General features: G+C 40.8%; 1 protein-coding gene across 8 annotated transcripts in view; it reads left to right on the forward strand.

The window, feature by feature from the left end:
* The window catches only part of LOC122553706 (gephyrin), a 537285-nt gene that overhangs the window by 489986 nt on the left and 31378 nt on the right, over nt 1-15921 (forward strand). For all 8 annotated transcript variants that reach the window (XM_043697923.1, XM_043697929.1, XM_043697921.1 and 5 more), the window contains one exon: nt 9976-10049. In XM_043697923.1, the coding sequence (XP_043553858.1) occupies nt 9976-10049 (74 nt within the window). The remainder of the gene's footprint in view (nt 1-9975; nt 10050-15921) is intronic.

The following is a 15921-nucleotide window of genomic DNA, read 5'->3' on the forward strand; positions in this document are numbered from 1 at the left end:
GGATCTTGATCTGGTTATGGATCAGCTTGTCCTGCAAAGAGATAATGAGAAAGATTGAATATGATGAAAGGGGATACAAGAGCAGTTAGTGGTGATGCATAAACAACTGAGGTGATAAGGTGTTCCTGGTGAGTGAGTAGGAAGAATAGAGAGCAGAAAGGGTTTGTATTTTGGGAGATTGAAGTAGATGAGAGCCATTGAGAGGACCTGACACACACAATACTAAGAATGGTAGTCAATGACCTTTATTGAGATGAGTGTGCAGTGGCAGAGTTAAAGTGATCCTGTGAGAGAGAAACTGGGAAATTGACCATGGAAATAGTGGAGTCATCGAACAAGTATTTTGTGTCTATTTCACACTGCAAGACTTGGAAAACCTCTGCAAAATAGTTGAAAATCAAGCAATGATGGGGAGGAATGAGCTCAAAACAATCATCATAACCAGGAAAAAGTGCTAGAAAGTTGTTTGGACTTATAGTCTTTAAGTCCTCAGGACTACACAGCTTGTGTATTAGACTCTTGCATGATTGTTTTGTAAATAATCTTCCAAAATTCCTTAGGTTCTGGAAGGATTCCTGCAGATTGGAAAATTGCAATGGAAACATCTTTATTCAAGAAAGAAGGGAGGTGGAAAACAGGAAAATATAGGCTAATTAGCATAACATCTTCTGTTAGGGACTATTAAAGGAGGTAAACGTTCCTTCAGCTGTGCAGGGTTTGGCAAAGCCACACTTGGAATACTTCATATAGTTTTGATTGTATTATTTGAAAGAATATGACTGTTTTACAATCAGCTGATTCCTGAGATGAAGAATTATCTAATGAAGAAAGCTTGAAGAGGTTGGGCCTAAACCCATTGGAGTTTAGAAGAATGAGAGGTAACCTTATTGAAGCTTATAGAATTTTGAGGTAACTGAACAGGCTAGATACTAGGAGGATGTTTCCCCTTGTGAGGAGACTAAAAGTAGGAAAAAAGTACAAAATGTTTAAGATGCTGAAAATCTGAAGCAAACATAGGGAATTCTGGAAATGCTCAGCAAGTCTGAAGAAAAGTCAAACTGGACTCAAAACATTAACTTTGTTTTTGTCTGCACAGATGCTGCCAGACTTACTGAATTTCTCCAACATTGTGTTTGTTTAAAAACTAGAAGACATGGGGGGGTGGAGGTTTGCTTGCTGAGCTGTAGGTTTGATATCCAGACATTTCATTATCTGGCTAGGTAACATCATCAGTGGCGACCTCCAAGTGAAGTGAAGCTGTTGTCTCCTGCTTTCTATTTATATGTTTGTCCTGGATGAGGTTCCAGGGGTTTGTGGTGATGTCGTTTCCTGTTCGTTTTCTGCGGGGTTGATAGATGGCATCTAGATCTATGTGTTTGTTTATGGCGTTGTGGTTGGAGTGCCAAGCCTCTACGAGGTAGCCCTACACACGGAGGAAACAAAAACCACCATTTAGACTGGGAGACCACATCTATCCTGGGACAGGCTAAGCAAAGACATGCCTGAGAATTCCTAGAGGCCTGGCACTCCAACCGCAACACCATAAACAAACACATAGATCTAGATACCATCTATCAACCCGTCAGAAAACGAACAGGAAATGACATCACCACAAACCCCAGGAACCCCATTCAGGAGAAAGATATAAATAGAAAGCAGGAGACAACAGCTTCGCTTCACTTGGAGGTCGCCACTGATGATGTTACCTAGCCAGGTAATGGAACGTCTAGATATCAAACCTACAGCTCAGCGAGCAAACCTACACCCTAAACCTCAACCTGACCTACAAACCTTCACAAACCTTGCAACAAAATGGAGGACATAGTTGAAGAAGCAGAGATTAGAAGACTTTTTTTTCTCTCTCTGATGGTTAAGAGATTGAAATTCTCTTCCTCATAAGGGTAGTGGAGGATTAGTCTTAAAATTTATTCAAAGCTGAATTACATTGAATTTAGATAGACAAGGGAGTTCATTGTTGTGGATCCAGACAGGAAAAAAGCTGAGACCACAATCAAACCAACTGTGATCTTAAGAAATATTGGGACAGACTTGAGGGGCCAGATGCCTACTGTTGTTCCTCAGTCCTATGTTTCTTTTAAAAATTAGATAGTTAAAAAGTAAAATGCTCAAGAGTTAATCATGATGCTATTTCCTATAGAATTAAACATGAAACAGTTAGGTGTCTTGTCTCTGTCATCCATAAATGATTCACAACCACTAAATCGGTAGTCTAATCTATTTGGACTGTAACCATCAGATATATCTCAAAATACAATAAAAAGTCAGCACAGCTATTGCAACAGAATTTGCAGATGTGACTGGAAGGCAGTAGAGAAGGGAAAATAAAATACGGTTTATCTACTTAAGTCAAGCAGAATGACCCACTGATATAGTTTTGCAAGACATTTATGTTTTCAAAATGTCGTACAGTGATGAGTTGTATGTTGTGCACTCGGTGAATATGATCTTAATGATTCTTCTGTGTGCTCGTTTAAATTCAGGATTCTCTTTTAATCCATCTTTGCTTCCTTGAGAACTGAGAGTTGTATTATTATCAGGGATTCATAAATAAGGATGGAGTGTGGAAAGCCTAATGCACAATAAAAAATTAAAAGAGAAAGCCGAATCAATAGAACTTAGAGTCATAGAGATATATAACACAGAAACAGACAGTTTGGTCCAATTCATCCCTAACGACCAAATATCTAAATTAATCTAATCCCATTTGCCAGCATTTGGCCCATATCCCTCTGAACCCTTTCTATTCATATACCAATCAAGATGCCTTTTAAATGTTCTAACTGTTCCAGCCTCCACCACTTCCTCTGGTGGATCATTTCATGTATGCACCATCCTCTGCATGAAAATGTTGCCCCTTAGATCCCTTTTAAATCTTTTCCCTCTCACCTTAAATCTATGCCCTCTAGTTTTGGACTCCCCACCCTAGAGAAAAGACTCTGTCTCTTTACCCTATCCATGCCCCTCATGATTTTTTAAACCTCTATAAGGTTACCATTCAGCTTCCAATGCTCCAGGGAAAATATCCCCAGTTTATTCAACCTCTCCCTATAGCTCAAATCCTCCGACTCTGGCAACATCCTTATAAATTGTTTCTGAACCCTTCCAAGTTTCACAACGTCCTTCCGATAGGAAGGAGATCAGAATTGTATGCAGTATTCTAATAGTGGCCTAACAAATGTGCTGTACAGCCGTAACATGACTTCTCAATTCCTATCTCAATGCACTGACCAATAAAACCCAGCATACCAGACACCTTCACTTTTCTATCTACCTGCAACTCCATGTTCAAGGAATTATGAACCTGCACTCCAAGGTCTCTTTGTTCAGCAACCATGAAGTGTATAAAACCTGCCCTGATTCGTATTTCCAATGCAGCACCTCACATTGATCTAAATTAAACTCCATCTGCTACTCCTCGGCCCATTGGCCCATCTGATCAAGATCCCGTTTTACTCTGTGGTAACCTTCTTTGCTGTCCTCCACACCTCCAATTTTGGTGTCATCTGCAAACTTACTAACCACACTTCCTATGTTCACATCCAAATCATTTATATAAATGACAAAAAGTCGTGGACCCAGCACCAGTTCTTGTGGCTTGCATTCTGAAAAGCAATTCTTCACCACCACCACCAAATAGCTAGTTCTCCCTCTATTCCATGCGATCTAACCTTGCTAACAGTCTACCATGAGGAACCTTGTCGAGCACCTTACTGAAGTCCATATAGATCATGTCCACATCCAATGTATTTAACAACTTTGTCCCTAAATGTACTCAATAAAGTCAATGAGCTGACGGTAGACATAGAGACAAATACATACAACCTGTTGGGGATTACTATAATGTGGTTTTAGGAGGATCAGGTCTGGGAGTTAAATGTCCAAGGGTACTCATTATTCTGAAAGGATAGACAAGTAGGGCAGGAGGTGGAGTTGCTTTATTGATTAAAGATGATATTAAAACTACAGTAGCACCTTGACTTACGAACTTAATCCGTTCCGGGACCCAGTTCGCGAACCGAAAAGTTCTCGAACTGAATCAATTTTTCCCATTGTTCGGATAGCGTAAGAATGCTTGGACGGCTGTTCACAGCGCACGCGCCAAAGACCGAACTGAATGAGATCACACGGGGCCCAAGAGCTTTTGCGTCCAAAGCACAACAATGAAAGCACGTGGTCGCACACGGGCTTTTTGCGTTCATACCTTGAATTTCGATCGTATGTTGAAGCAAAATTTTACGTACAATCCTGTTCATAAACCGATTTGTTCGTGAACGGGGTCGTTCGTATGTCAAGGCGCTACTGTATATTAAGAAATGATATTGGCACTCAGGACCAAAATGTTGAAGCAGTCTGGGTGGAAATAAAAAGCGAAAGAAGAAACTCCTTGGTAGGGATAATTTACAAGCCCCAAACGCTACTTTTGAAAAAGGACATACATAAACCAAGAAATGATGAGAGATTGTGAAAAGGGCACAACAATAATTATGGGTGATTTGAACATGCATTTTGACTGGATTATTCAACTTGAAAGGGTAGCCTCAAGGAAAGGTTCATTGAGTGTATGAAGGATTATTTCTTCAAGCAACATGTCATGGAACCAATCAGAGAACTGACTATTCTAGATTTAGTGTTATGTAACAAGGACAAATTGATAAATAGTCATGTAGTAATGGGATCCTCTTGGAAGGAGTGGTCACAACATGATAGATTTCAAATTCAGGTTGTAAGAGTGAAGGGAGAGTCACATACGTGAGTATTTGTGTCAGACAAAGATAAATTATGCAGGCCTGAGGAAGGAGTTGGAACTCGTGTCGAGAGTGTGTTGCTGGAAAAGCCCAGCCAGTCGGACAGCATCCGAGGAGCAGGAGAATTGACATTTCAGACATAAGCCCTTCATTGAGAATTCCTCATTCCTGATGAAGGGCTTATGCCCAAAAAGTCGATTCTCCTGCTCCTCGGATGCTGCCTGACTGGCTGTGCTTTTCCAGCACCACACTCTCAACTCTGATCTCCAGCATCTGCAGTCCACACTTCCTCCTGGTTTGCCCTAGTGGACTGGCAAAAATATTAAAGGGAAGAACATGGAAGATCAGTGACAAATGCTAAGGTGATACAAAATACCTCTCAACTAAAGTATATCCTTGAAAGAAAGAGGAATTGTTCAAAGGTGAAAAATCATCCATGGCTTAACAAAAACGTCAAGGCTAACATAAAGGCAAAACTAGGGCATATCATACTGCAAAAGGTAGTGGCATTCTGGACGATCAGAAGCACTTTAAATGTCAGCAAAGGATTACTAAAAGTGAAATCAAAAGAGTTGAGATGAATTACGAAAGGAAACTAGCAGAAAACGTAAGTACTGGTAACAAAAGGTTCTACAAGTATATAATAAAGAAGTGAATAATAAAAGTAAATATTGGCCCTATAAATGATAAAAATGGTGCTGTAATAATGGGAAACTCAGAAATGACAGAGGCACTAAGCCAATATTTTGTCTCTGTTTACAGAGTGGAAGATAATTTCTTCCCAAAAGTATTACTACAGAGGAATTTGTTGAAATTGCTATAACTGGGGAGAAGGTTTGAAGTAAGCTGATGGAATTGAAGGCAGATATATCCCCAAGGCCTGCTGGCCTGCACCCTAGGGTATTAAAGGAGGTGGCAACAGAGATGGTGAATGCAATCATTATGATATTCTAAAATTCCCTGCATCTAGAAAGATACCAATGGATTGAAAACAAGCTAATGTGATACCCTTATTCAAAAAAGGGGATGGGCAAAAAGTGTGAAACTATAGACCAGTCAGTTTGGCCTCTGTAGTGGGGATGTTGCTGGGGTCAATTAGAAAGGAGGACATAACTGAATACTTGGAAAAACAAAGCTCAACTTGCTGTAGTTCTTTGAGGTTGTAATCATTAAGGTAAACAATTGAGATCCAGTGGATGTTGTATATCTTGAATTCCAGAAGGCATTTGACAAGTGAAAGACTAATCCAAAAAATTTGGATCCCAGGGAGTTGGGGTAGAGTATTGCCTTAGATAGAGAATTGTCTGACTGATGGAAAGCAGAGGGTCAGCATCAATGGGTCCTTCTCTGAATTGGGGTGCTGCACAGTTCAGTTCTCGGACCTGAACTATTTAAAATCGATGTAAATGATCTGCAAGCAGGGAGAGAGTGTAACACAGCAAAATTTGCAGATGATACCAAAATAGGTGAGAAAACAGGCTGTGATGAGGAAATAAAGAGATTACTGATTGAATTTGAAAGCCAGGAGAATGGATCATACTCTGGCAGATGGAGTTTAATGTGATTAAGTGCAATGTTGTCCATTTTAGCCAGAAAAATAAAACAGGCAAACTATTATTGAAATAGGAAGCAGATTCAAAGTGCATAGATATGGAGGTATCCTTGTGAATCATGGCAACTGGGTTTGGAGGTGCAGCATATAATAAGAAAGGCAAATTAAATCTTGGCATTGATTTGAAAGAACTGGATTATAAAATGAAAGAAGTGTTGTTACAAATATATAAGGTGCTGGTGAGGTCACATCTGGAGTATTGTGTCCGGTTTAATCTCCTTACTTGAGGAAGGATGTGGTGGCCCTGGAGGCTGTTCAGAGGAGATTCACCAAACTGATTCCAGAGCTGAAAGGGCTGTGTACAATGATCTGTCGAATAGTTTGAGGTTGTACTCTCAGGAGCTGAGAAGAAGGAGGGGGTTATCTGATTGAGGAAAGAAAATGCTCAAGGAGATTGATAAGGAGGACATTGAGCAGATGTTCCACCTTGTGGGACAGTTTCGAACAAGAGGTCATAGATATAGAGTGAGAGAAGGTGGGTTCAAAACTGAGATAAGGAGAAACTACTCAGAGGGTTGCGAATCTTGTGGAACACAGTGCTCCAGAGTGTAGTGGAGGCAGAATCAATCAAGAAAGAAACAGATATGTTTCTGACAAAAAGCAGGATAAAGGGCTCCAGGGAACAGGCAGGAAAGTCGAGTTTAGACTAAAATAAGATCAGCCATGATCATGTCAAATGGCGGAGTGGGCTCAAAGGGCTGAATTACCTACTCCTACTCCTAATTCCTCTTTTCCTATGTTGTGTCAACTGAGTCTGTTTTCAGGGGATTAAAGGAAAACACATGTAAAAGGCATCAGTGCCTGCCTTTGGTTGTAAGGTAGTTTATACTGCATGCTATTGTAATAATACATGTAAATATTTTGAAGCAATGCAAATAAAAGTTACGTTGGTCAGGCTGCCTATGCTTGTAATTCATGTCCCTCACCCAGAACAGACAGATACAACTTGGTAATAACAACAGAAAGTGCTGGAGAAACTTAACAGGTCTGGCAACATGTGTGGAAAAAGAAACAAAGTTAACATTTCAAGCCCAGTATGATTCTTACTTGGAACTGAAGAGGACTGAAAAGGTGATTGGCTTTATGCTGCAGAGAAAAAAGGAGCAAATGACATACGTGTTACAGGTGCCCCCGCACAAAATATAAATGGGAATGTTAATATTAGCGGAGAGGTGATATTGATGAACAGTAGATGTTAGTGGCAGACAATAGGTCAATTTTTCTGAGGGCAAATCCACTCAAAAAAGATGTGGGATGGGTTGGTGGGTGGGGGAGTAGAATTCTTTGAAGAGGTGACAAGTAGGTTAGACCAGGGAAACCCAGTGGATGTGGTCTATCTAGACTTCCAAAAGGCCTTTGATAAGGTGCCACACAGGAGGCTGCTGAGTAAGGGCCCATGGTGTTCGAGGTGAGCTACTGGCATGGATTGAGGATTGGCTGTCTGACAGAAGGCAGAGAGTTGGGATAAAAGGTTCTTTTTCAGAATGGCAGCTGGTGACAAGCGGTGTCCCACAGGGTTCAGTATTGGGACCGCAGCTGTTCACGTTATATATTAATGATCTGGATGAAGAGACTGGGGGCATTCTAACAAAGTTTGCCGATGATACAAAGTTAGATGGACAGGCAGGTAGTACTGAGGAAGCGGGGAGGCTGCAGAAGGATCTAGACAGTTTGGAAGAGTGGTCCAGGAAATGGCTGATGAAATTCAATATTTGGAGTACTGTGTCTAGTTTTGGTCCCCACACCTCAGGAAGGCCATACTGGCACTGGAGCGTGTCCAGCGGAGATTCACACGGATGATCCCTGGAATGGTAGGTCTAACATATGAGGAACGGCTGAGGATCCTGGGATTGTATTCATTGGAGTTTAGAAGATTAAGGGGAGATCTAATAGAAACTTACAAGATAATACATGGCTTGGAAAGGGTGGACGCTAAGAAATTGTTTCCATTAGGCGAAGAGACTAGGACCCATGGACACAGCCTTAGAATTAGAGGGAGTAAATTCAGAACAGAAATGCAGAGACACTTCTTCAGCCAGAGAGTGGTGGGCCTGTGGAATTCATTGCCGCGGAGTGCAGTGGAGGCCGGGACGCTAAATGGCTTCAAGGCCAGATTGATAAATTCTTGATATCACAAGGAATTAAGGGCTACAGGGAGAATGCTGGTAAGTGGAGTTGAAATGCCCATCAGCCATGATTAAATGGCGGAGTGGACTCGATGGGCCGAATGGCCTTACTTCCACTCCTATGTCTTATGGTCTTATGGGAGGAGTGGGCGATTAAAACTTGTCAAATTCACATCTAAACATCCAGCCAAACATGTTTGACTTTGAATATATATATATCATGCCAGATTATAGTAATTTCAATGTAAGCTCAATAGAAATTTTGTAGTGCTAGGTAATCAGTTTTCCTGCTCATGAAGTGGGCATGTTTTTTATATCTAGTACAAACATTAGCAATATAAAATCATCAACCACAGATTGTGGCATTGATGGCACAACAACATTTTTATATCACACCTTTACAGTAATAAACATTCCAGGACACATCACATGAGCATTCACTTCACACAAACAAAATATGACTTTAAAGCACTTAAGGAGAAATCGGCTTTTAAGGAGTGATTTAAAAGTGGAAGATGTGGTGGAGGATGTACAGAGACTATTTCAGAATTTAGGTCCTTGGTCATCGAAAACATGTCTAGCAAAGTGATTATAGTCGGCATTGCTCAGGAGATGATGTTAACTAACTCGCAGTTCAAGCTTTTTCACAGATACCTTTTGCAGCAGTTTGCGTTAACAGACCAAGACATGCGATAAACTGAAACCTACTTTCTTTACATGGCTTGGGACTGTCACTTCTTTCCCGTTTTGAATGATTTGTTTGGAAAATGCCTGACGTGGTCACTGCCTCTCCTGTCTGACAAATGGAAAAAATTTATACCACTATATACAGTCTTAAGCAATATTGGAATTATTTACAAACAGAACTATATACGGAAGCAAAAAGACTTGGGTGAAATATTATATCCATGCAAGCAAACTGGAATCAGTTCACAAGGGCATGTATCCTTGTTTGGAAAGCTGATAGTTTATCATTGTTTAAGTAGTAATGCATTCACTTTCCTGAGTACACATTCCATCATTGAAGTGTACCTTTCAGGATGTGATATCTCCATAAGTCACAAGCATTGTCAGATCCTGGGTTTCCATCAAAAGATAAAGCTAGCAAGTTAAACTTCTTGTGATTTAAAATCTTTGCCATGATCAAGTAATAAATATATCAAGTAATCGCAACTCTGTAGACAATGGGATATTATTTGTCATTGTTTGGTGTGCCTCTGCTTTTAGCTTCTAGTTGAACAGGGCAGCCTCAAATTTAACAGTAGCTACTTCAAACTTTATAAAGCCAGGAACAAAAAAACGTGTTTTTTAATCATAGGGACAGTGCCATAATACATTCTCCACAGAGTGAAAATCTGTGGTATAATGATTATGGAGCTGTTATGTAATGATGATTATATTAATTTCGCAATGATGTCAACTAAACCATGTGCAAGCTTTTACCAGTATCGTTACTATTACTGTCTGATAGGATTACCTGAAGCAGGTGTTGGACATTGACCTTCATGCCCAGATCCACTTTGGCAGAGTCTTCATGAAACCTGGGTAAGTGCCAATTAAACATAAAGCAATAATACTTTTAAAACCTAATGTGATGTTGGCATTTAAGTGTGAAAGAAGAAATGTAGCTTGGTTATACAGATCTCAGTGAATCAATTTCAACTCGTAAAGGATCATGTCCACTGCAATAGTACTCCTCAAGTGAAAATTCCAACAAAAATCTGTACATTAAGATATTAACTTGCTTAATTTTATTTGCGACCATGCAGATTGCTTTTGAGAACAAGCTGACCTGCTGTTTTCTAATGTGTCGGGAAGTGACAAGTGGAAAAGTGACAAATTAATGATTTTTTTTTAAATGTATTCATTGGATGTGGGTTTCATTGGCTGGACCACCATTTGTTACCCTTGAAAAGTTGCGTTCTTGACAAATTTGATGTAGGTATGCAAACATACTTTAGGGAGGATGTTCTATAATTTTGACCCAGTGACATTAAAGGAAAGGTGATATATTTCCAAGTCAGGTAGTGAGTGGCTTGGAGGGACACTTGAAACCAGTGGTCTTCCCATGTATTTGCCATCCTGATTATCCTTCTAGATGGTAGTGATCATAGGTTTGAAAAGTGTTCCCTAAGGACCCTCAGTGAATTTTTGCAATGCAACTTGTGGATGGTACACAATACTGCTTCGGTGTTGGAGGGTGTGAATGTTTTTGGATGTGGTGCTAACCAAGCAGGCTGCTTTGACCTGGATGGTGTCAAGCTTCTTCAGTGTTTTTGGAGCTGCACACATCCAGCGAAGCAGGGAGTATTCCATCACACTCCTGACTTGTGCCTTCTATTTAATGGACAGGCTTTGAGTTAGGAAGTAATCTACTCGCTTCAGGATCCTAGCCTCTGACCTGCTCTTGAAGCCAAAGTATTTATATGGCTGGTTCAATTCAGTTTCTAGATCAGAGTGGTGCTGGAAAAGCACAGCAGGTCAGGCAGCATCCGAGGAGCAGGAAAATCGACATTTCGGGCAAAAGCCCTTCATCAGGAATGGAGGCAGGGAGCCTCCAGGGTGGAAAGATAAATGTGGTGGGGGGGGGTTGGGGAGAAGGTAGCAAAGAGTACAATAGGTTAATAGAGGTGGGGATGGAGGTGATACGTCAGAGGGGAGGGTGGAGCAGATCGGTGGGAAGGGAGATTGGCAGGTAGGACAGGTCATGAGTTTCCTCATTTCCCTTCCCCCCCACCTTACCCTATCTCTCCACTCTGGAGGCTCCCTGTCTCCATTCCTGATGAAGGGCTTTGCCCGAAACGTCGATTTTCCTGCTCCTTGGATGCTGCCTGACCTGCTGTGCTTTTCCAGCACCATTCTGATCTAAACTCTGGTTTTCAGCATCTGCAGTCCTCACTTTTGTCCAGTTCAGTTCCTAGTCAATGGTAACCCCTATGATCTTAATAGTGGGAGATTCCGTGATGATAATGCCATTGGGTGACAAGGGGGACTTTTAGATTCTCTCATGTGCAGGTGGTCATTGCCTAGCACTGGCAATAGGGAAGTTAATTATATTTCCTGATTCAGTCACCTTATGCTTTATGTATGAAATAATTCCTTCTGCAAACAGTAGCTTTTGAAAATGATACAAGATTGATTTTGAACTCTTCAGCACTTGTGGCTGAAGAATATTCTGGGAAATGCAGGTCTGTTGCCATTGTGCTTTGATGTACTTAGCCTGTCATTGCACAAACAGGCAAGACCCTGGATCACAAAGTCATTATGGGTAAGGACTGCCATTCGATCTACATTGGTTTTTCCATTGAAAAGACATTGAAGTTCCCCTATAATGGCATTCAGTAATTTTTAAGTGATTCTGGGGGCTTTTGCCTCCATATTCTTTCTTGGAGTCTATTCCATTTGTTGACTTTTTTGTGCGTGCACGTCAAGGACAGCTTTCTAAGCAGCCTTTCTAGTAAATTGTAATTGTACGGTGTTTTGATCGCAGTTTCAGAATGATCTCCAAATGTTTCCATACTATTGAGTGTACAAATAGTCATTTGGTAGTTTCGCGCTTGAGTGGTACTGGAAAAAATACTTTTTTAAAAACCTTTTCACTTTGTTATCAGGACAAGAAACTTGCAAGAAATACCTGTATGAAGAGAAAGCAATATTTACAATGTATTAAATGCCACTATTTATTGGTTGGCGAATGGGCTCTGATTGGGAGACGGCATTGCTATGAAGAATGCACCAGTTAACTGTCGGTCATTGTTAACTAATGGCCATGCCTTCACAGTTATAGGATTATAGTCCTGGAATTCCTTCCATAACAACACTGTCGGTTTACATAGTCTGCATCGGTTCAAGATTCTGTCTCAACACCACTTTCTCAATGGCATTTAGGGATCGGCACTAAATCTACACCTTGTCAAGAATGAACTGCTCAAACTTCTCTCAGTTTTGCTCATAATTTGATACAGTTCAAGTTTCTATTTTCTGCACACAGGTTTACTGATCTGTCAGGCGTATTGGCTAGAGCCCAATTTCCCCATTGGTAAAGGCCAGTCAATTAAATATGCATCAAGCCAGCTATGGACCTTTCCTGGATTTGGAATATTAAGATGGGTGTCAGGAATCCCACTCCGTTACCAGTCAGTTCCGCTGGGAGCACTGAGCTCCCACTAATGCATCAACAAAAGCTTATTATTGCCTCTGCCTAACCAATTCTATCTTGAAATATTCAAGATGGTGCCTCGACTGCCTTCTGAGGCGATCTGTTCAAAAGTTGCAAAACCCTCTTCAATAGAAAACAAAAATTCTCCTCATTACTGTTCTGATCATACCCCTGGTTTTGTAATCACCGATAGGAAGAAACATCCTTCTGTTACGACACAGCAGTGAAACTCTCTGTTACTTAAATTAAACACCTAGAAAAGCTCACCTTGCTTCGTAATCTGTTAAAATATGAATGACAGAGAACTCCTAAATTCCACGATTTAAAGAAAATAACATCAATTTATTTAACTCTAAAAGTTAAAATTAAACAACTATTCACAACTCTAAACACCCCCTTCTCTTAACTGCTTATTACCTGTCTCCAACTGAATAACAATATGCTGTTCCAATAAGACACTTAGTAAAATTATATCAACTTACTTTCAAAACCACACAACAGCTGTTGTCTTCTGTGACTTCACTCTTCCAGTTGCTGAATTCCCTGGGTTGTTGTCTTGCTCTTTGTTGCAAGCATATGTTTCATATGAAAAGGTACCTTTGATAGAGAGTTTTCTAATTTCTTGTGCCTCTCTCGATGGCAGTTTTTCTCCCTCCAGTCTTCAAAATATCCGCATTTTTATATCACCAACTTCAGATCGTGTCATTGGTTCAATGTTGGCAAAACAATAAATTCAAACTCAATTGGGTTTCAGTATCCTGGGGCATAATTTAACTGATTGGTTAATTTTGAATTGTTGTCAAAACCGCAACCAAAACTCAGGTATCCATTTCACAGTTATGTTACATATTTTCAATTTTCCAGTACATTCTGGTCATATACACAGGTGTTTGTGATCTCTCAGTTCAGAAAAGCATTCACTGTCTCTTAAAGGTACAGTACACACCTTCAACTTCACAACACCTCTCATGTCAAGACCATCCAGCAACTTATAAACTCAATCAAGTTATCACTCACTGTTCCAGTTTATCAATCTAGTAAACCTCCAGTAAACTTTCCCAAATATATTTATATCCTTTGTTTAATTGGGAGACCAAAACAGCACAAAGTATTATAGATGTGCTTTCATCAATATCCTGTATAACTGAAGCATAACATCCTTATTTTATGTTCAATTCCTCATGTAATAAAGGACAGCATCCCATTAGACTACTTTATTTCTTGCTGTACCTGTAAACTAATATTTTGTAACTCATGTACCAGAGAACCTCGATCCCTCTGCATCTCAGAATTATGTAATCATTCTTCATTTAAGTAACACTTTGCTCTTATATTCTTCTTGTCAAAGTGAACAATTTCAACCTTGTCCCATATTAAAGGCCATCTGCTAAATGTTTTTTATCCAGTCATTTAACTTCTTGATATCTGTCCGCAACTTCCTTACATCTACTTCATTGCATAGTTCTCTGCCAAGCTCGGTGTCATTTATGAATTTAGCAACCATGCCTCTGCACTCCTCATCTAGGCTTTACCATAAATTGTAAAAAGTTGAGGTTCCAACTAAGATGAATTGAAACTTTTCTCCTTGGAAGGAGCAAGGCACCTTATGTCAGAAACCACTGACTACATTGCAGCCCGAAGCCCACCAAACCAGCAAAAGTAAGAATTGTGGGAATGAATGGAGTAGATAGTCATTTTACAGTAGCAGGAGAAGTGCTCATATATTCTCAGACACTGAGGAGGAAACTCAGAAGGCAGTAAGGTTTAGTCACGTGGGGGTGAGGGATTAGATTGGCAAAAGCCGTTGAGTGGACATGATGCAGCTAATAGCGAGAATTAAGTCCATTAGCGGTTTGTGAAAGGCATGTGCAGTTCCAGAGTTAGAGCGACGTGACAGAGAGAATGTGGTGGCACTTACCCTTGCGGAGTACAAAAGATCATGGCCCTTCATTCTGCATGGCTGCACCTTGTATTTCACCTGGCACTGACCCCAGCTAAAATATAAAGTCTTAAGCAGCCGAGTCATAGAGATGTACAGCATGGAAATAGACCCTTTGGTCCAACCTGTCCATGCTGACCAGATATCCCAACCCAATCTAGTCCCACCTGCCAGCACCCGGCCCATATCCCTCCAAACCCTTCCTATTCATGTACCCATCCAAATGCCTTTAAATGTTGCAATTGTACCAGCCTCCACCAAATCCTCTGGCAGCTCATTCCATACACATACCATCCTCTGCGTGAAAAGGTTGCCCCTTAGGTCTCTTTTATATCATTCCCCTCTCACCCTAAACCTATGCTGTCTAGTTCTGGACTCCTTGACCCCAGGACTTTGCCTATTTACCCTATCCATGCCCCTCATAATTTTGTAAACCTTTATAAGGTCACCCGTCAGCCTCCAACGCTGCAGGGAAAACAGCCCCAGTCTGTTTAGCCTCTCCCTGTAGCTCAGAACTTCCAACCCTGGCACCATCCTTGTAAATCTTTTCTGAACCCTTTCAAGTTTTGCAATATCTTTCCGATAGGAAGGAGACCAGAATTGCAAGCAATATTCCAACAGTGGCCTAACCAAATGTCCTGTACAGCCACAACATGACCTCCCAACTCCTGTACTCAATACTCTGACCCATAAAGGAAAGCATACCAAGCACCTTCTTCACTATCCTATCTACCTGCAACTCCACTTTCAAGGAGCTATGAACCTGCATCCAAGGTCTCTTTGTTCAGCAACACTCCCTAGGACCTTACCATTAAGTGTAGAAGTCCTGCTAAGATTTGCTTTCCCAAAATGCTGCACCTCGCATTTATCTGAATTACACTCCATCTGCCATTTCTCAGCCCATTGGTCCATCTGGTCCAGATCCTGTTGTAACCTGAGGTAACCCTCTTCGCTGTCCACTACACCTCCAATTTTGGTGTCATCTGCAAACTTACCTCTTACCTCTTATGCTCGCATCCAAATCATTTATGTAAATAACAAAAAGTAGAGGACCCAGCACCGATCCCTGTGGCACTCCACTGGTCACAGGCCTCCAGTCTGAAAAACAATCCTCTACCACCACCCTCTGTCTTCTGCCTTTGAGCCAGTAATGTATCCAAATGGCTAGTTCTCGCTGTATTCCATGAGATCTAACCTTGCTAATCAGTCTCCCATGGGGAACCTTGTTGAATGCCTTACTGAAGTCCATATAGATCACATCTACCGCTCTGCCTTCATCAATCCTCTTTGTTACTTCTTCAAAAGACTCAATCAAGTGT

This window comes from Chiloscyllium plagiosum, chromosome 10, assembly GCF_004010195.1.
Source record: "Chiloscyllium plagiosum isolate BGI_BamShark_2017 chromosome 10, ASM401019v2, whole genome shotgun sequence".
Taxonomy (NCBI): domain Eukaryota; kingdom Metazoa; phylum Chordata; class Chondrichthyes; order Orectolobiformes; family Hemiscylliidae; genus Chiloscyllium; species Chiloscyllium plagiosum.